Source organism: Apteryx rowi, unplaced genomic scaffold (genome assembly GCF_003343035.1).
Source record: "Apteryx rowi isolate R43461 unplaced genomic scaffold, aptRow1 scaffold_103, whole genome shotgun sequence".
NCBI lineage: Eukaryota > Metazoa > Chordata > Aves > Apterygiformes > Apterygidae > Apteryx > Apteryx rowi.
Window position 1 is genome coordinate 2,038,474 of NW_020447231.1, and position 19,949 is coordinate 2,058,422.

The 19,949-nt window shown below is 38.0% G+C and overlaps 1 protein-coding gene across 1 annotated transcript in view; it reads right to left on the reverse strand.

Annotated features, from left to right (window-relative positions):
* Window positions 1-1,381: 1,381 nt before the first annotated feature.
* The window catches only part of EIF5B (eukaryotic translation initiation factor 5B), a 40,459-nt gene continuing 21,891 nt past the window's right edge, over window positions 1,382-19,949 (reverse strand). The window contains exons 8-24 of the mRNA XM_026066608.1: window positions 19,386-19,469; window positions 17,796-17,885; window positions 15,642-15,946; window positions 14,949-15,056; window positions 14,670-14,780; window positions 13,479-13,546; window positions 12,201-12,342; window positions 10,362-10,493; window positions 9,542-9,724; window positions 9,263-9,424; window positions 6,881-7,012; window positions 5,431-5,562; window positions 5,245-5,321; window positions 4,979-5,143; window positions 3,867-4,005; window positions 3,113-3,274; window positions 1,382-2,173 (exon numbers count right to left, since the gene is read on the reverse strand). Of these exons, the coding sequence (XP_025922393.1) occupies window positions 2,066-2,173; window positions 3,113-3,274; window positions 3,867-4,005; window positions 4,979-5,143; window positions 5,245-5,321; window positions 5,431-5,562; window positions 6,881-7,012; window positions 9,263-9,424; window positions 9,542-9,724; window positions 10,362-10,493; window positions 12,201-12,342; window positions 13,479-13,546; window positions 14,670-14,780; window positions 14,949-15,056; window positions 15,642-15,946; window positions 17,796-17,885; window positions 19,386-19,469 (2,300 nt within the window). The 3' untranslated portion in view covers window positions 1,382-2,065. The remainder of the gene's footprint in view (window positions 2,174-3,112; window positions 3,275-3,866; window positions 4,006-4,978; window positions 5,144-5,244; window positions 5,322-5,430; window positions 5,563-6,880; window positions 7,013-9,262; window positions 9,425-9,541; window positions 9,725-10,361; window positions 10,494-12,200; window positions 12,343-13,478; window positions 13,547-14,669; window positions 14,781-14,948; window positions 15,057-15,641; window positions 15,947-17,795; window positions 17,886-19,385; window positions 19,470-19,949) is intronic.

A 19,949-nucleotide genomic window follows, 5' to 3' on the forward strand; every position in this document is an offset into this window, starting at 1 on the left:
TCAGAGGTCCCTTCTAGCCTCAACTAATGCAGTTTTGTAATCCTAAAAAATAATTTCAAAAAAGCATTAGTCTGTAAAATTCTGGTTTCTGCAGTTGTTTATCATTAGGTATCTTCATTCTCCCTTCATGCTCTCTGTTTCAAGCCCTCAGATATTTTATTCAAGTTCTCTCTTCCTTAAAACCTTCTAGTGAAGGTATTTTGCAAGTTTCACCATAGCACCTGCAAAAAATAGCATGCTCCTCTTCCAGGAATATTTACCTGAGAAAAGAACACCTTTCCATACTCAAGGAAACAAGAATACAGCACAACCACATTATTTGATATCTCTGTTCTTAACTTAAGAACTCCTTTTATTAGTGTAGCTTTCATGATTGCATAGTTAGCAAAAGAAAATAACAATTAAATGCAGTCTCCTCCCTTTGACACTCAAGATCATTCTATTCTAAATCACTGACATGTCCAGTGATGTGAATTTGCACCACACACAAACCATACTGAAAAGGTCCTTTTCAACAGTATGTTTAAAGTCTAACAAAAGTTTCTTGGTAAGTTTAAACTCCATTGCCAAAGGAGGCCACAGTTATAAAGCATTTGTGATAGAGTCCATACAATCCAGATTTTTTTAAAAAAAAGGGGGGTTTTGAATACCAAGATCTGAGTGACAGAAAGAATCTGATCAGCTCCAACTGCTTATTACAAGTTAAATTTTTAATAAGTATTTTAAATGCTAAAAGTTTCAGTTACATGAAAGATCATTATCAGTTCTGTTTCAGTTTGTGCTTTTCAAAAGTATTTGTTTGGCTCCTCAAGACATGAGTTTCAAATTACCAGGAGACCACCTGATTAAAGATACATCAAGCTGTCAGCCCAAGCAGGGTCCCAAGAGGGAAGGAAGGAGAGGAAAACACTGGAATTAGACTGACTTTTGGTTATCACAGACAACATTAACCAAATGCCTTCTGCACTGGTTCAGTCCCATGATGTCAAATGACTCAACAGCTTTGATGCAGCATTCAAAGTCACAGCTTACTTGCAGACAGTCGGTCATTTTTGCACACACTTACCCACAACTCTGAAAAGAAAACAGACACCACATCTAAACTCCTCCTAGCAGCAACCCTCCGGTAATTCTGACTTGCTAAAAACCTGGCCTGCAACTCCAGTACATCTAGAACATGACAAACAAGATGTGAGCCACCAAAATCACCTGAGAGCAGGGCGTGCTCCAAGGGAAATGAAGCAAGAGGAAAAAATGCTTTTGCTGGAATGCATATTCCATCACTTTGTCAAGCCCCGAGAGGCAAGCCACAGTCTGGCACTTCTGTGTTCTGTAACCGCCCATGAAGTGACGCTCTGTTTACTGAAGCAAACTATAAAACAAATGGGCTACTATGTCCATCTCCTTTATTTGCAGCTCTGCATTATAATGATTACAGGTCGACTTTCATGAACTGTACAAGCAATAAAAGGCGGCCAACTATGCTTTACATCATTGTTTCACACAAAGCAAATACAGAAATATCCAATTGCCTAATTTTCTATTTAAAAAAATTTCTATAGGCACAATGCAGAAGAATGTTGGAGAAGAGAGTCAAGGGAAGAGGTATGCATAAATAAAGAAGTACTTCTTACATCAAAAATGTCCCAAGAATCACAAAGTCTGCAGAAGCTTGGTTAATCAAATACTGCAGTACTGATTTCATCAGTATAAAAGTGAAAGAGCTTTAGTTCTGTAATAAAAATTCAATTTATTTTACTTTATTTTGGAGGAAGGAAAAAGTGGAAGGAAGGTGGAAGAGAAGGAAGGGCAAACTTTAAAACAGCAGCCAGTATTAGGAAGGGCAGTGGGAGAGGTGAACAGGCACATTGGAACCGTGGGAACATGTAAATTGACCACTGTCAAACCAGTGTAAATTTCTTGGTTTCTCATGGAAAACATTTTATCCACATATTTTCCTCTTAAACATAAATCCAACACTGTCTTCAATATATGACTTTGTTGGTGACTTTTAGAACAGGAATAGGGAGTTTATTCCTGCCTTCCCATTGCTGTAAAAAGTTATCTAGATGATTTCAAACACTTTCTTCAGCTCTACAATAAGCTGCCAGTCAGACTTCTGCATTTCATCTCTGAACCAGTCCTTCAGAGCATCAATGGACTGCCGACTGATCTGTGATACACAAGACAAAGCCATCAGAAACATATACATGTATTAATAAAGGTAGTTTTCAGTGTGCTGGAAGCAGTTAATCTAAATAAAGGGCAATGGTCTGCACATCAGGAAAGCTAGTCCTAATCCCAGTTTTACTACTGATCTGCTGCATAACCCATCTCTCACCCATTTCTGTTCATTTCTCCTCACGTCCTTTACCTGGTCTGCAGGGACTGCAGAAGCACAGATCCTCTTGCTCCTTGGGCAGTGATGCAAGAGCCTGTGACAGGAGGGGAGCTCCCGTTTCCCCCAATGCCCACCATCACCGCCACCCCCTCGCAGCACTGTCACAGGTCTTAGACCTCTAACCGAAAAGCAGCTCTGGCCCCCCTTCCCCAGGGCATGTGGATACATGCCCTTAGTGGGAAGAACAGGTCTTACTACATGGTAAAATAAAGCAGCTTTAAGAACGTGAAGAGCTATGGCTGTGCCTCTGACAGCAGAAAACTGAGCAAGGCATCGTATCTAGTCTGAACCTTGCGTTCCAGAATCTGAGCAACTGAAGTACTGCTAATTACTGCACAAATTTCAAACTAGACAAATACAATCATGCTGTAATGCCATGGGGGACTGCTATGATGCTCTGAGCACTAACTAAAGGTATGCAACAAGCTAATTTGCCATTTACCCTCTCAGGTGCAGTAATTTGCAAAGTATTTTTAGCTGCAGTATCATTGCTTTGGTTCTCTTAAGTAGCACTACTGCAAATCTCGAAATAAATTTATGGAGAAACTAGGTTGAATAATGCCACACATGGAAAAAAGCTTCTATCAGAGAGTAACCAACATTTGTAATTATTTAGTATAAGTTTTTCATGCTTCATACAATATTTCCACTTCAAGCAAACAAGTTACCACTAAGTCATAAGCCCCTCGCAAAAATATAGATTGCTTTTACCTTACTGACGAGGATATCTGTTGCTTCAAAATGTCGTCCATACATTTTAGGTGATTCACCAGGAATAGGTTCTATTTTAACACATACTTCTTGGCCTTTTTTTGCAACATCCACTGGCTTATGGTTTATTTCAATACTTGTAACTATTCCAATTTCAACAAACTGTAATACAGTGAAGAAGCTGTAATACACGTAAGCAAAACCTGCATGCACACTCTTCTTTAAATTCCTGTTCATATACACAAACTTGTTCATATGAAGTAACATACTGTCAGAGCAGAAAGCAGCACAGCAACACATATTGCAAGGTAAGTGTATCATACTAAAAAGGGCGATAATATCGACTTAACTGTAGTTCATCTAGGATATCAATTTGTTACATTTTAAGATACCAGGAGTTGACTGTCCCCCGTATCAGCTACCAAGAGCAGCAATTTTGCTTATTACTTTGCATCCCAATACAAAAATTGCAGCAGAGGGAGGGAGGGAGGTTGACCAACACCTCCATTCTCCAGCCATGCTTCTCGGTACAGCGCTGCAGAATTCCTGAGGCTGTGCCTCTGCTAGAGGCTACAACTGCATTCCAGCAGAGAAAAACCTATCTTAAGATGGCTAATCCCTGGGAAAGAGACTTGATCGAAGACTGAATCTCATCTCCTGTACACTGGGGAAGCACACGCAAATGCCTCCTGGTGTAGCATCCCAGCAACTACCAGTAGATCAGAATAGCCATAGGCAAGAGGCTCATACTTACATTTTTGCTAGGTACACACATGGGAGTCCCCTGCTTCACTTGACCTGCTTCCACAACTACGCCCATCACTATTGGGTCACGGGAGTTGAAAATAAACTGAGGGAGTATTTTCATCTTGCAAGGAAATACTGCTATATGCCTGGGAGGTGACAAAAGGCATTTTGAAATAGATACTGGAACAATGCACACAATATTAACAGTTCTGCTTTCTCACACATATCTTGGGCATTTATTCTAGTAGTGTCACTTGGGGAAGAAATCATGCAGCAAAACACTTTTCAATCTTGTTAATTTCAGTCAATACTTGATCTTCAAGAACTATAGGGAATAATCATCAAGTATGGCTGGCATGAATTTTATTTTGACTGGCTTGGGCAGCCAACTAAGACCAAAATCAAAGGAGCAGTAATTAAAGTATAATTATACCCTCAGAACAGCATGGGAATAGAAGTATTATTGCTACAACCCATCTCAGTGACTCCAAAATTCAAGTTTTTTTGTTTCGTTTTTAATCTTAGCAACACAAACTCAATTTGGGATCAGGAAAAAGAACTTGTCTGAGGACCAACCAATGACATGGATTCCATAAATTAAGTTTTAGATCCCTGTAAGTTCTTGATGATAGCATATTCATATTATTGCAGTCAGGATTAAGCCCCGTACACTGATAGTATGCAAATATGGAACAGTAGAACCTAAATACTTTCAGTTTTGTTTTCCTATCCCTGCAAGACTAACCCATCTGTCAAAAGTAGGAAGAGAAACTAAGTATACAAAGCAAACCTTAATAAGAACGCTCCATATTTATGATAGTTTAAGCTAAACATTATAAGTTTTTTTTGTTTGTTTTTTTGGGGGGGTTTCTTTTTTTTTTTTACAACTCATATCCTAATAAACCTAACCTTTGATGGCAACAATTAGACTGGGACTACACAATTTCTGGCAGTTATCAGTTTATTGTCCTATCCTCTTCCTCCTTTCCTCCCTCCCCATCAGAACTGCATGCTAAATAAAAATATGGAAGCATGAAGTTAAATGCAATTTCATTTAGTAATAAAACAATTAAGAGAGGTAATTTGGGAAGCACCCGAATGAGGATGACTCATACTTACTTGAACTCCTCTTGTTTCTGTTTTTTGTAGTCTTGTCTGTATTTTGTGAAGGCATCAAATAAGTGATAAATTATTTCAGCACTAAAAATCCGAACTCCTAAGCTATCAGCCATTTCCTGTGCATCACGCTCAATCCTTACATCAAATGCCAGAATTACTGCATATCTGCACGTAAAAAGAAGTCAAACAATTTATTAGACAGACCATAAAACTTGAGCTAAGGGAGTCTACTATGCATTTATCAACATAGCAAAGAAGTAACTTACTGAGGGTCATGCTCCAGCATAACTGATGCTTTCATAACATCTTTTTTATGGACAGGACCTATGTTAATTCCTGCATACTGTTGAAGAGGAAAACCATATCAATCAGTCACTAATCATTCTGAGTTAAAAGGAAACAGCTATAAACTAAAAGTAAGATCATTATTAGATACAGCATAAAGTACTTACTGGCACTTCTGATGTTTTAAGAAATTCAAGTAAAGCTTCTAAAGAGCCTAAAGTAGAAGCCTGGACATAAACACCTTTCTCTTCTAATTTGATTGCATTCAGTGTTTGCTTCAGTTCATGTATTAGTTCATCCTTTAGAAAGGAAAGCAAATTTTAGTTCTGTTGTTATTATGCTACAGCAAAGTACAAAATTGTTCTGTTCATAAGCTGTTGAGACAAAAGTGATAGCCATACTGATAAGAACTACACTGCAATTCTGTAAGTCGGTACCTGTGTAGCCCTGTGATACACTGCTGCTTGTTTCTGACATTAGAAAAGCCTCTACTGAACCAAACTACCTGAGGATTTTGCAAGAAGGTGATCACATAACACAAAGCAGATGCCCATCTTGAAGTTAGTAACATTTCTCCGCAGACTACAAACTGCTCTTTCCAGCACAGCAAGTTTACCAGTGAGGCTGACTGAATACAAGCAAAACACAGTGTGTGGCAGTATCTTTGGTTGCCTGACTGAAGCGCAACAATAAGAGCAGAGACTCCCAAAATTGTTAGCTGCAGAGGATTCCAAAAGCCTTTTACGCTGCAGTGCCCGAGTACAAAGCAAAAGGTACAAGAGCAACAAGGCTATCTTGCTGCTTTCAGAAAAGTTAGAAATCTATTTCAGTCTATGCCTCTTAAAAATCCAAACACTCAGTCTTTTCTTCTGACAGATGAATCAATGTTCGCCTTTACTTAACACACTCAAATGCCTGCTGCTAGTACATTTCACATACATACACACACGCACCCAGGCAAAGCCTGTGCTTGGGGGACTTGAAAGAAAGATTAATCTTCCTTTAGAGAAAAAGGCAAGTAGACAATTCAGCTGCGTGCTTAAAAGGGAACTAACACTGATTCAGTAATGTTCATAATGACACTTTTTTTTCTTTTTAAACTAACATTTTGACTTTGGCAAACAGGAGCATCTAATCTGAATTTTGATACAAGACAGCTGCATTCTTTCTTATGTCATTCTGATACTGTAAGTCACAAAAGAAATTTAACATGTAAAGTCTTAAATTAGTTTTTCCAATTCTGATAGTTTGAAGAACTCCACTAACATATATTGGCCCAAAATGATTTCATTAAAATATATCAATCACTACAAATACCAAATCAATAATTAACATATATTCAAAACTGCATTCTCCATAAGCAGATACACTCCAATAAGATGTCAGGAATAAGCTAAGAATCAAGATACCAAAAGTGTCACCACACTACATTTCATATGGACACAAAGCTACAGCATGTTATTTTCACAGTTTTTAAACCTGAAATAAGCAGATTATTTGCATACTGAACTCTCACCATTTGAATGAACTTTATCATCCTCAGCTTAAGTGTCTTATTTCAACATTAGCCGTCCCCATAGATCCGACTGGAGTGCTATACGCTAAGGAACACCTCACCTTGAGCACTGGGACTTCATCCTCTTTATAAGCTACAAGTAACGGCAAACCAGCCAATGTTTTTTCCAAATCTTTCCCAAGAATCTTCACACCTTGAGCAGCAACAACCTCTTTGTGCTTTTCATACTGGTTCTGAAAAGAAGAAAAAAAACACCAGCTAAGTGTTCACACAGATGCTACACAGCAAAATAAAGTTGTACTGAGTAGTTAAACTTGTCCCCAGCAAGCATGGCAGACAGCTTGACAGTGAAGCCCAGCAGCTCCCATCTGCCTTCAGTGGTTTTCTCTGCTTGTTATTCCTGAACACGCATGTTTCAGTCTGCATGCTCACCTCCTCTCCTCTCCCCCCAGAGGCTGCTTTTTTTTTTTTTTGGGGGGGGGGGGCAGGGACGGAGGAGGCAGTCAAAAAGGACGACATAGTAGAAAACAGCAAGTAGTGATACAGGCAGCTGCTCACTAAAGCACAAAATCCAGCCCTATATAGAAACAAGGGAAAGAGGCTGACAGCTTGCCTGAAGAAGTCACTACTGAGACTCAAGTGAGAGAGCCCGAGGCTCTGTGCAGGAGGAGCTGCCTCCTCCCCCTGCCCAAGGCCCTCCATCGAACCTTCTCAGGTACCTTCCCGACATAGCCGCATCTGCAGTTTCCCAGGCRCGCTACAGATTTTCCTCCCCAGCCTGGGGGAACTTCAAAGGTCCCTCAAGGTCCTCTACAGCATCACAGAAGACAGATATTTTTGAAGACCTTCAAATCAATGTTTAAACAATTTTCTGGTTTGTTTTTTTTCCCTTGTTTTGGAGAATGCCTCATCCTTTCCTTGAAAGTGCAAGGCAGCTTCCTCCCTCCATAAGGATTTCATTCCTGTAAGCCTCTTTCCTCAAGCCCTCCACACCACAATCTGTCTTACTTCAAGGATGACACTTTGCCATGGACAGGCTGAACTGAAATGTACCCTCAATCCCCTGCTTCAAAAAACCCAGCTCCCTAGATCACTCCCCAATTAAAGGTTCCCCGACTGAGCATCCTTCATCCCACTGCTGGTAGCTTACACCCCACCTCCCAAAGCACAGAAACTCACCTGAAGATATTGCTGACTGAACAGATTACAGATTAAGTCCCCCCAAAAAGTGCAGTCTCATAACACACCAAAACAGTCCCACACACAAGTTTTTATCGTCTGCTTTAAACGAAGTGAAGCAAACAGAAATGTTTTCAATTCGCACCTCACAGTAAACAGAATATATTCAACAGATTCCAACAAAGGAGAGGTCTTAACCTGTGGATCAATGTCAATATTCCCTTTTCCACTTTCTAGCAATTATCAAGTCATGACTGTAAAGCTGCACTCCAGAGCAGGAAATCCRACTTAAATCCTTCAAGCTGTCCTGTCCCTCGGCTGTATTATTGGGCTGCCATAAATCCAGTTGGAAAAAGTGGCTCTTGTCCTCCTATTTAACCTAGGCCAAGAAGYTCTTGTTCAGATTCCACCTCCCCCTCAGTAAGGCACCCATACACACCTTTGAGGCCATGATGGCCTCACAGCAAGAGTTCACCATGGCAGATGAACAAATGCCAAGGTCAACCCAGGCCCCAGCAATTACTAGTATTATGTTACAAGAATATAAAAGTTTGCAGGAAGGGACTAGATTTAATGCTAAGGACTACAGCTGCCCACAAGGACATGCTTCTCCAAAGTGATTTTTTCAAATTATATATATTAGCTTATAGCCTTTAGTTTCTGCGACTGTCCTCTTCATTCACAAAAAGCAATACAGAAAGGATTTCAAATTCAGTGTTTCTCCCTTGATGACACAATCCTGTTAAGGACTAGGACAGCAAAACCTCAAACAACTCAAAAATGAGAGGGCTGTAGATTCTGCATCTCCTCTCACCAACTACTCCTAGAAACTCACTTGTTCAGTCTTCTCAAATCTAAGTTTAAATGCTTTCTGCTATTAAAAAAAAAAAGAAAGAAAAAAACAACACTTTTTACAGATAATATTTTAAGTCGAAAATCACCATACTAGTACACTCTTAGATTCTCATCTTAAATTTCCATTTGCCTTCCACACCAAGCCACATGCCTGAATCCTTTATCATTAAAATGGACACATCTTAATCCTTGCTGCAGGGGAACTCCTTGATCTTCTTCTTTGCCACTACTATAACAGACACACCAATAAATATATGCATGCACAGGCGCACGCACACACACACACACAAAAACCCCACGCACTATAGATGTACACTGTATTCCCTTTTAGCTCATCTTTAGATACTGCTACTATATCTGGAGTCTACTACATTTTCAGTAGTATTAAAACATGATTTTTCTAGTTCTAAGTTTCCTCTAACTGTCAATACACCATCCAGTTTCCATACCTTGACTCGGAGCTCCTTCATAGGAGGAGGTAACAGAAGACCTCTGATCTGAGTTACTATAGGACCTTCTACTCCAGGAACAATAATGGTGTCTCCTTCTTTCAAACGTCCATTAATCAAAATAACATCTATGGTTGTGCCCATACCAGGCAGTGCTTTAACCTGAATGAAAGGAAAAAAAGGTACTCCTTTAACCACTTTAAACATACCTCTTTAACCAAGAAGCAAGGGGGAGGGAGAAATTTCTAAATGAATTTCAAAGAGCAGCTACTGAATTACCTCCATGACCTGAGCTCTCAGCTCTTGACACTCAGCCAGTCTCTTGGTCAGCATAGTTTGCGTTAGTTCAACAAGAAGAGCTATCAGACTTCCCATGCCATCTCCTGTGTGAGCAGAGGTAGGTACAAGAGAAACAAAAGTGCGGGGATCCTTATTCTCATAAAACAAGGCAGCGTTCAAGCCCTAGAATCAGGATCAATAGTTCCGGGGGGGGGGATAAAAAAATAAAAATAAAAATAAAAATAATCAGTATTAACAGTAATGTTCAGTCCCAGCCAATTATGATTGCATTTTTTAAATTCCAATTAAAAAAAAAAAAAGCCATTGTTACCAACAATACGCTATGGAACATGCAGCCTCAACCCACACTTGGAACCAGTATGGGATAACTCTACAAAATAATTATTACATTTAACTTCTGGACAGCATTGTACGTCACCAACAGAAGTTCCCAGAATTGATGCGATTCATGCCCTGCCAATGTCCAAGGGAACAAGAGACAGATGGGTTCCTCTCAGGCAATTCCCAAAGAGGGGAAGAACAGGGACAGAAAGCTTGATCTGCTATTTGTGACTCCCTTGACCATGCACAGCAATTAGCTGTTACTTTTCCCCAAACTAGTGCTCCATGGATAGAGCAGTTGAAAAAGAGCAGAGTTTAACAACAGAAAAAAGTTTGGTTTATGAGAAGTAAATGCTGATGTGTCAGAAAAGATGCTACAGTTCTTTTGATACTGTGGGTTGTTTTGTGAAACAGGTTTCTAAAAATTACCTTCAGTAATGCTTTTGTTAACAGAACAAGCTTGAATATTCCAGCTTACCTGTTTTGCGAATTCCACTATGATAGCTTTTGCACGTTCTTCAAATTCATCTTTTGTATTCTTCTTCTGCTTCTTTAAAGTGACAGCTACATCTGTATCTGGACTTTTTTTCCAGTCATATAACCTATCAATCTTGAAAACACAATAGGTCATCTTATACACTTTCTGAAGGGCATCTTTAGGCTTATACCACTCATTTGTGAGAAATACTTAACCAACCAGAGCTGGCTACCCTTTTGCTCCAGTAGTCGAATTAAATCTCTTTATTTAACTGCAATATTTTTCTGTCTATATATTTACCCAATGTTGGACAGTATTTCATGAGCAATACGATTTCAGGTTTTAAAAATTCTACCTGTATTAATCTAGGTTCATATGAAAACAGCTTATGTACATTCATTACCTCGAGTTTAAGATAAAACAAATTCAGAAGAAAGATTCATGCATAATTCCACATACACAAAGATGAGAGGTTTTTGTTTTTTCCTGAAAAGAGATAGCGCTATTTTTAAAAATCTTATAAAGCTTGCTGGTGAGAATTCGGAATGTTTCGAATCACAGAATCACAGAATGGTTGAGGTTGGAAGGGACCTCTGGAGATCATCTAGTCCAACCCCCCCGCTCAAGTGGGGAAACACTATGCTATGCTGCTACAGAGAAGGGAACACAAAGGGGTTGTTCAAAATACACACAACTGCATGCTTTAGAGAGACATCACTAAATAAGTTTTCAAAGCAGGTCAGACTTAGTCCAAGAAACTATATTGACTTAATCTAAATTCCTAGTTAGCAAGCTTCCATAACATTCACAGGCTTCACTGTACCACGATACACACATATCTAAACTAACACACAAGTTAAACATCACAACTCCGTGCTCATTACAACCACAATATTTTCTAAGCCTTATATAATACAAGTTTACATTTGCTCTATAGCTCAAGACTATATACTTAGAAAACAGATCAAGACCTAGACACGTGACAAAACTGTAACGTGAAAAGCAAAAACTTTTGGCTATTTAATCCTAGGGTCACTGTAAGCCTTAACAACTCTCCATCCAATAGCTTTTTAAAAAGTAGATATTTTCAGTAACAAGATAATGGTTTTCTCAGTTCCAACATCTTCAGTCTTAATGCTTATTTCATTTTTGAAAGCGTGCTGCAGTTTTTACACTACACATGAATATCCTGTTATAAGTTGTCTGCCAACACATCAGGTGACGTCCAGAGTCACTGGACAAAAGTAGTTTCCTTAATACAATTCATGCAAGTCATGACAAAACAAACAGCTCTGCCACTACAATTTCTCATGCATAAACACCAAGGCTGAAAAATAACTAACTCTACCATCTAATACTGCAGAGCCTGAAATACTTCCAATGATCGATAGTAATAAATACATTAATGTGACATAAGCCTAAAAACCAGCCTGTCTTCAATCCACAAACCAACAAGTATCACTAACTAAAATACAGTAACGATTTTAAGTGAAGCTTGTCTTTCAATTTTATAAAAAGAAAACACAGCTCCACACAAATCCATCCAAGTAGCTCTAAGAAAAAAAAAATTGATACAACTTACAGAAGTGTGAACCATATAATCAAGTCATAAGATAAAAAATTATCAGTAAAAATTCATGGGAGATCTGTTAGATTGTTCTGCAAAACTCCCATAAAGCTATATAATTATTGGGCAGAGGTATCAAAAATGCAACAGAAAGAATCCAAAAATCCAAGAACCACTGCTTCAAACTATACAAACAGTTTGAGTTCATGGAAGAAACAGAAAGTAGTCAAATGCCAAACATACTATTAGATATGTCTGAAAAGCTATCTTACCTTGTTGAGAGCTACTATAAAGGGGCATTTCTTAGATTTCAACAGGTTTATTGATTCAATTGTCTGTGGCTCCAAACCATGCATGATGTCAACTACAAGAATAGCAATATCACAAAGCGAGCTTCCTCTATTTCTTAGATTGCTGTGGCATTAAGAGAAAAAAATTGTCATGCAGCAACAAAACATTAAGAAACACCAAATAAACAGTGTTAAACTCGTACTKACCAACAAAAAGCAAAAACTGATCAAGTAGTTATTTCTCACACAAAAATATAGAGAACTACATACCAATAAAATACCCAAGTCACACTGTAAGTTAAATTCCATTTAACAGAATACATTTGAGTATTTGTAGGCAAAAATAAGAGGATGCTAGTCTCCAAATAGTTTTCATATTATTACATATTTTTTACAATCTAAGATACATTCTGATTTGTTCTGAGTAAGAATGATAAGATTTCAGTGAAATACAGGAGTACCAAATCTGAATGAGACAGATTATTATGCAGTACTACATAAACACTTCAAGATCATCAGACATCTGTGGTGCATAACAAAAGCTAGCTAGAAGATGAAGAGCTATCAGCAATAAGATGCCAAGAAACTGATAGCACATTAACAGGTGCCCTAAGACTTGTCATTTCAATGCTTTTAGAGGCTTATTTTTAAGAATGTCACATCAAAGCCTCCTTAACTTTTGTTTGGGTATTCCACCAGAACACTACCTCAGTAAATACACATACATATTATGGTTTAAACTTAAAAGTTGATTTAGTGGCTTGTTTGCATGTCATTGGTGTTTGTAGACAGCATATGAACGCTGCTAGGAAGCAGCTGACTTTTGCTATAACTTGCAGCCTATGAACTCCATAACCTTAACTGGGACACTGTGAACTGGAGGCTAAGATAGAAGCTTTAATTTTTTAAACCAGCATACTTATAATGTCCTCTGAGATTCTCACCTTTTCTCTTCCAGCTAGCTTTCTGCTTCTGTCTTTTCTCTCACACTAACTACTCAGAAATAAAGTTACTTTTATATGTTTTTTCAAATATTCATGACTCAATTGACATGAAGACAGAAAAGTTACAGGCCAGCAGTTAACCAGATACAAAAAGCACCTGCAAAGCAAGCAAATCCACTTACTCCTCTACTTTCGTTTTTATTAAGCAAGAAGAAACACAGTGGATTAGGCAAAGACCTAAGTACTTTGTTAAAACATACGTAGACACTTTAATCAYCATTTCTGAAGAGAACAATATTGTAAGAATGAATATTACCTGAAAGACTCATGTCCTGGAGTGTCAATTATCAGCATTCCCGGAATTTTTATGTTCTCTCTGTCAAACTAACATTTCCAAATATTAACCATCTTGGAAAGATTACACAAGGAAAAAAACCTTCAGAGCTCTGAGCCTTAGTGACAACACTCACTTCAAAGATACAGATACATATTTTAAGCAGAGCTGGCACCTTCCATTAGCCAAATCAGTCAAAGCTCATTTCAGTCCAAAACATGAAACACTAATATGATGCAGCACATCCCCTGGATATCAGGTAGCCATACACTTAGCTAAGAAGGTTTGTAAGACAAGGTAGTCTATAGAAGAAAAACCAGTTCAGGCTAGTGAGATTTATCATACCTGTCTTGAACATTTACTCCTCTCCACTGATCTTGCAGTTTTAAGAAACTGAGTAAAATCTTAAGAAATGCACTACAGAATTGAGAGGAACACAGTTTTCCGTTTAGGTTTTAGGAGAGCTGTTGCTGCAGCCTCATCATAATACTCAGTAACAGCCAATGTTCTGGGCAAACTTCCCTCATTAAACATTTCCTCAGCAGCTGACTGACTAGTTTTGTAATTACGAAATTTTTAAGTTACAAGTAATATTCCTGTCCCTTGAAAATAACCATCACTGCTAAGGTTTTTGGTCAGTTGTTGCAAGCAGATACAGTATATAGTATCTAAAACAAGCAATACACAACAATTACTATTTCTGTATCACAATAAAATTCATCATCCTCAAATAGGCCCAATTTCAGTACACACAGTTAAAAGCTAAGATGTTTCTTTAAGAGAGGGAATTTTAATAGAATAAATACTCACTTACTAAGTTTCAAAAGTCTCAATTTACAACTAAAGCATTGAAAAATAAGCAGTCCATAAGTGCACTGTCCAGAATGGGGTAAACAGCATTTGTGTATTTTGCTGAAGAAACAGCAATGCATTAATTGAAACCAGCATCAGCCACATACTTTAATTAAAACCAAAAAGGAGAACCTCCCCTTTAGATAGGAGGGGAAAAAAGAGAGAGGAATTAAAAAACTAAAAGCCCACACCCACAAATTAAGTCCAATATTGAGATAAGGGAAAGACATCTACCTTTGCCAGCAAATCTTACAAGGCCTAAGTAGTAACTAGTTTATATTTTTAATTTTTTAAAACAGTATTTGAAGTGCTATAACTTACATTTTTCACCATCTTAGTTTGCTCATTAATAGCTTCAAGGGGAACATTAGTCGCACCAATCTGCTGAGTGATACCACCAGCTTCACTGTCCTGTACATGAGTATGGCGGAGCTAAAGACAACACAGAGAGCATAAAGAGCTGAACTCAAAGACAACAGGAATACTTGCATGTAAGAGACTATTTATTTATAGTCATGTCAGGGGACACTATTTTCAAGAAAAATTGCATAAGCATGGACAAAAAAAGATGCAAGGAGACTTCTACATTCTGCATCTTACCTTATCTAAAATTTTGGTCTTGCCTGTGTCTACATGCCCCAGGACACAGATAACTGGTGCTCTGAGCTTTTCAGTGTTCACATTCTTGCTATTTTCAGCTCGCCGCTTCTAGTAAAATAGATTTAAAAATTGGTAAATATAAACCAAATAAAAGCTCACCTCTTGACCTGATTATATATGCAGAACAGAGTTAATTTGGGGACTTAAATTTTCAAGGTAATTCAAGCAAAGGTAATTGGAAATCAACAAAAACCTCATAGCTAGCAGCTGAAAAGGGAACTTCTTTGTTACAACCTAGTAGGCTAAGTTATTATATCCACTAACAAGTAGTTTTAATGGCGCATTCTGAAACGGCATCTTGGGCCAGAAAAGAGAAAGTTAGCAACCACAAAAGAAATTGAACAATTTAGATAGGTATTTTTAAAATTAAAATATCTATAAAGGGTACAACTCTTTTGAGGAAATGACACTTAAGTACACATTCTTTGCAATCAAGTCCTCTAAAGTGAAATACTTTAGACTCAGAAAAAAAAAAGGGGGGTTAAATAAGGAAAAAGACCATCTTCTGGACCTGTCTAAATACTAGTCATGACACAGACACCATTTTGACAAAAGGCCTTTCTCTGAACTGAAGATTGAAAGTGTTTCTTATACAAGGCAAGAAAATTCCCCAAATAAGCTGATTCGTAATACCTCAATTCTCCGTTTAGCTTTGTCATAGGCGCGCTCTTCCTTAGTGCGGTCATCATCAGAGTCATACTCTGAATCGGAGCTGACCTCCTTGCTAGGTTTTTTCTCCATAGATTGTTTTCCAATAGCTTGGGAATCTGCCTCTCTCTCATCTGAAGTCTTTTCATCCTCATCATCACTCCCTTCACTTTCTCCATCTTCAAATTCTTCACTCTCCTCCTCTTCTTCCTCCTCATCCTCTTCCTCCTCMTCCTCCTCCTCGTCCTCTTCATTTTGTTCTTTGACTTCAACGTGCACGGGTTTGCTCTCTAGCAAAGAAAATAAATAAAATCTAAAGTAAAAATACCTCTATTGAATTCAGACTTGTCAGGAGGGGGCAACAAAACAAAAAACCCAAGAGTCCACTACATAAGACTGAGGAATGAGATCAGGTTCCACTGAAGAAGTACTATGCAAGAGAATTTTTCAACTTTCTACATCAAGTTTGTCCTGTCTAGAGCTGCTGACTTAAGTGTTTAGAATCTGTGCAAGCAGAGCAAGTTTGGGGAAAGGAGGGAATAAGGATATGATTGGTCATTTTCAAATATCCAGAAAAATAAAATGATGTCCTTTAAAACACGGTGCACTTTATTAAGGGATGAATTCACTAACACACTTAAGCATAGAAGCAACGCTCCAAATTCAGAGTATGGATTCAGTGAATTTCAGATCATGAAAGCACATTTAAAGACAAAAAGTAAGAATTCAAACTTCCGATTCTTACAGTCACTTCTACATCTTTAAGAGCCTCATCTTAAGGTTTTCTTGAACATTTTAGAGAAGATTTATATCTTCCAGAAGAATTATTCAGTAGACAAAAATAATTAATCAAAAAGTAATTTTCTTTCTTTGAAAGCTTCCCATTTCTTGTACTTGTGAAATCACAGAAACAACTTAATGAACACTCTTTGAAGCTATGCATTGCTCCTTACAGAGTTGTTAGGAGGCATGCTGCTCTTAGTTATCTTCCCTTGCTATACTGGAAGTCTGTCAGCTTAGTAATACACTAAGTCTAAATCCCAAGAAGGTTCTTTTTCTGGATTGCATTGGCAGACCATTCAAATCTGATCAGCCAGTGGCATGCGGGGGATGTGACATTTTCCCCAGGACAGTGGCAACAGACTAAAACAGACTTTCAAGAAGATGAGCAGTCCTTACTAGTCAAGGTAAAACCACCCAGCACCTCAGAAACACYCACCTGTGCTGAAATATAATGCAGACTGAGGGACATATATAGAATACCAAACATGAAAGCACAGGTGCTAAAAGTGTGGGGCTGAGCAAGTCAGAATACTTCAAAATTAGTTTTTGATCTTGAGAAATAATGAAGATAGATCATGGAAGGACTAAGTACAGTAACCGACTCCCCTTCAGGAAGATTAACAGCAGCACTGCTTACTCCACCACTAGAAGAACGTATCTGAGACGTCATCCCTACATGCTTGCCAAGCTCTAACTCTTCTGTACGCATTGCTGTTAGCTGGAGACAGAATATGGGCTTTAGCATGCCCAGTACAGCTGTTATGCTCAGGGACATGAACGTTCTGGTAATTTCTTCCTTTCTTCCTYCCTCCCTTCTAACAGAAGGGGATAAGATATCTAGAGCTTGCTGTAACATATGCATACTATCTTTCACACTGTCTCAGTCCCTCGCTTATTTTGGAACTTGTTTCAAAAGGTATTCTTCTAGAGGTCGCAAAATTTGCATAGTAAAACTGTTAAGGCTTGGAAATGGTTACTGGAGAAATGCAGTACAGGGTAAAAGGTTTCCCTAAACTCCTAGAGATGGTTTAAGCACGTCTAGAGGGGAATTTTACTCCTGTAAAACAAAAAAACAACAACAACAAAATCCAAGTGACTTATTTTAGGCAATAAGTACACATATGAATGCTTCTGAAGAGTCCTCTTGATTCGTATCTAAATAGTTTCTGAAAGCTTTTCCTTTAGGGAGGCAAGGTGCTTATATCTATTGCCTATCACTCTTGCTTCATCATTCATGTAACTGAGCAAAGGGGGAAAATTATAACACAATATTGTTTTCTCCAGAAAAAAAAAAAACTCAGCCCAAAAGAAACCTATTAATCAAAAAAGGCATCCACTTGGTATTTACATGCCCACCTTTCTCTCTGTCTTCATCACTAACCATAGCTTCCCAGTCATCCAAACCTGCATCTTCTGTTTCTTCTTCTTCCTCCTTTTCTTCTGAAACTGAAAAATCCAAAATAAAATTAAATAAATAAAAAAAGAACAGCCCAACAAACAAAGTTTAGATGCCCCTTCCTTTGACATACCCACAATTGCAACTTTTAAGCTTGCTCCTACCATAATTCTACAAATTATCTCCAATCTTCCTAAATAAAAAAAACTCCTGACAGCTAAGCAGGAAAAAAGTCAGCAGTCTTCACTAATGCTGCATACTTAAGAAATAATCTTCACTTCTCTCCACAAAGTCTTATAACTCTAGCACCTTTGCCTAGCAAAACTTATTTTTGGAAGACATAGCTAAACTACTATAGATCCAGTTCCTGTCTGCATAACTTATAAGCATCTGCTTAATAAATACCACATAAATCTCTACCAAAATCATGTGCCTTGAAAGGAGCTGCCCAGTTAACAGTTAGTCATGTGTAACAAACAAAGAAACAGTAAAAGAGTTTGGTTACAGGATTAAAGATACTTTACTGTTTTCCTACTAAATAAAATTAAAGTGTGCTGTTTTAAGACTGCAGGTGCCTTAACATAATTATACAACACCATGAATTCCAGAAGCATTAAAATATTCATTCCCTCAGAAACTCAGCCAGACATCTGAAGAGACTGCAGTTCTTAAGAGATGAGTGGAAAAAGTAAACTTTCAGTCCTCTCCAAAAGAGGCATTAAACAATATATGTGGTGCAGTAGATGGAAAGTCATGAAATTGCAGCTATTTGAAACCAACAGAAGGAATAAATACCAGACTGCTAGAACATTAACTGAGAACTAGTGTTCTGCCAGAGAACCCTTCTCCTTCATGGCAATAGAACTGCTCCTTCAAAAGAGAAATCAAGCTAGAATTGGCATACATATTCAGCATATTTTCACAAAGCTGGAAGCTTTGTCAGTACTTGACTAGCTTAAGAACAAAGGTAAAAATTGAAATGGAGTCTGGTGGCTGAGGAAGCAGAAGTCCAGTAGGATGCTATTTTGCCAACACAAGTACTGCGTATAGACAATAACGAGAGCAAGTGTCACACACCAGGCTGAAAAGCCTTAGTTTCACAAGCCAATCAATATCCACTGCATTCGGCACTCGCGAAAACAAAACACTTGGAATCAAGAACACAATCACTGTGAAGACTGCAGTAATAATACCAAAAGGGGGCAGGGGGAATGTGCTGCCTCTCACAGCTGAGAAAACAGACTTCTAGAAAGCAAATGAGAAGTGAAGGGAGCTGATCATAAGGCACTGAATGCGCTTAAATGACATGATTGCCTGAGCTAATTGAAAACTAGAGCATACCCAGAATATGGGACCTTTACGATCTCACATTCCAAAGCTTCATGCTTTTTTATTGCATGCAANNNAAAAAAAAAAGCAACTGCCTTGACAAAGGATGGCCACTCAGCCCCATTCAACCAGATACAGGCTGTCAAAGAAATACTTGCCATGCTGTACCACGACACAACAGCCTTATTACATGTTTTAAGTTTAACAACATTACTACTTACCTGGTTCTACTGGAAGAGGAGTCTCTTCTTTTACTGGTGTTTCTAGTTCTACAGCATCTTCAACTGGGGAAGTTACCTCAGTTTCTGAAATTGCAAAAAAGCAAATTAACAGCTACATTCCCTCAAAGTTGAAACCAACCTAGTTAGAAATTAAATATTAAGCTATATGTCTATTTTTAAGTTGTACTGTTATGAGAAAACTAACCAAACCTGCCAAAACTAAACAAACGCCCATTTACTGAGCTAAAACACAGTTAACTGCTTGGAAGGCCAAATATTTCTCAAATAACCACCACACTTTAAATAGATGTAGAGGATAATCAGTCAATTAATGGCTAAAAGATTACCATTACTTTTGAACACAAGATTCTGGGATTTCTTTAACAGCTAAACAAAAAATACTGATTCAAGTAATTTTTTTTAAAGCAATGAATAAAATATTGGAAAAAAAGCCACAATATCACCACAAGAAAACCATGAAGCACAAGAGTCAAAAGATTCTGGCACATTAAAACCATCCAATCTGTGTCTAACTAGTATGTTAAAATTTAAGTTTAGTTTTTT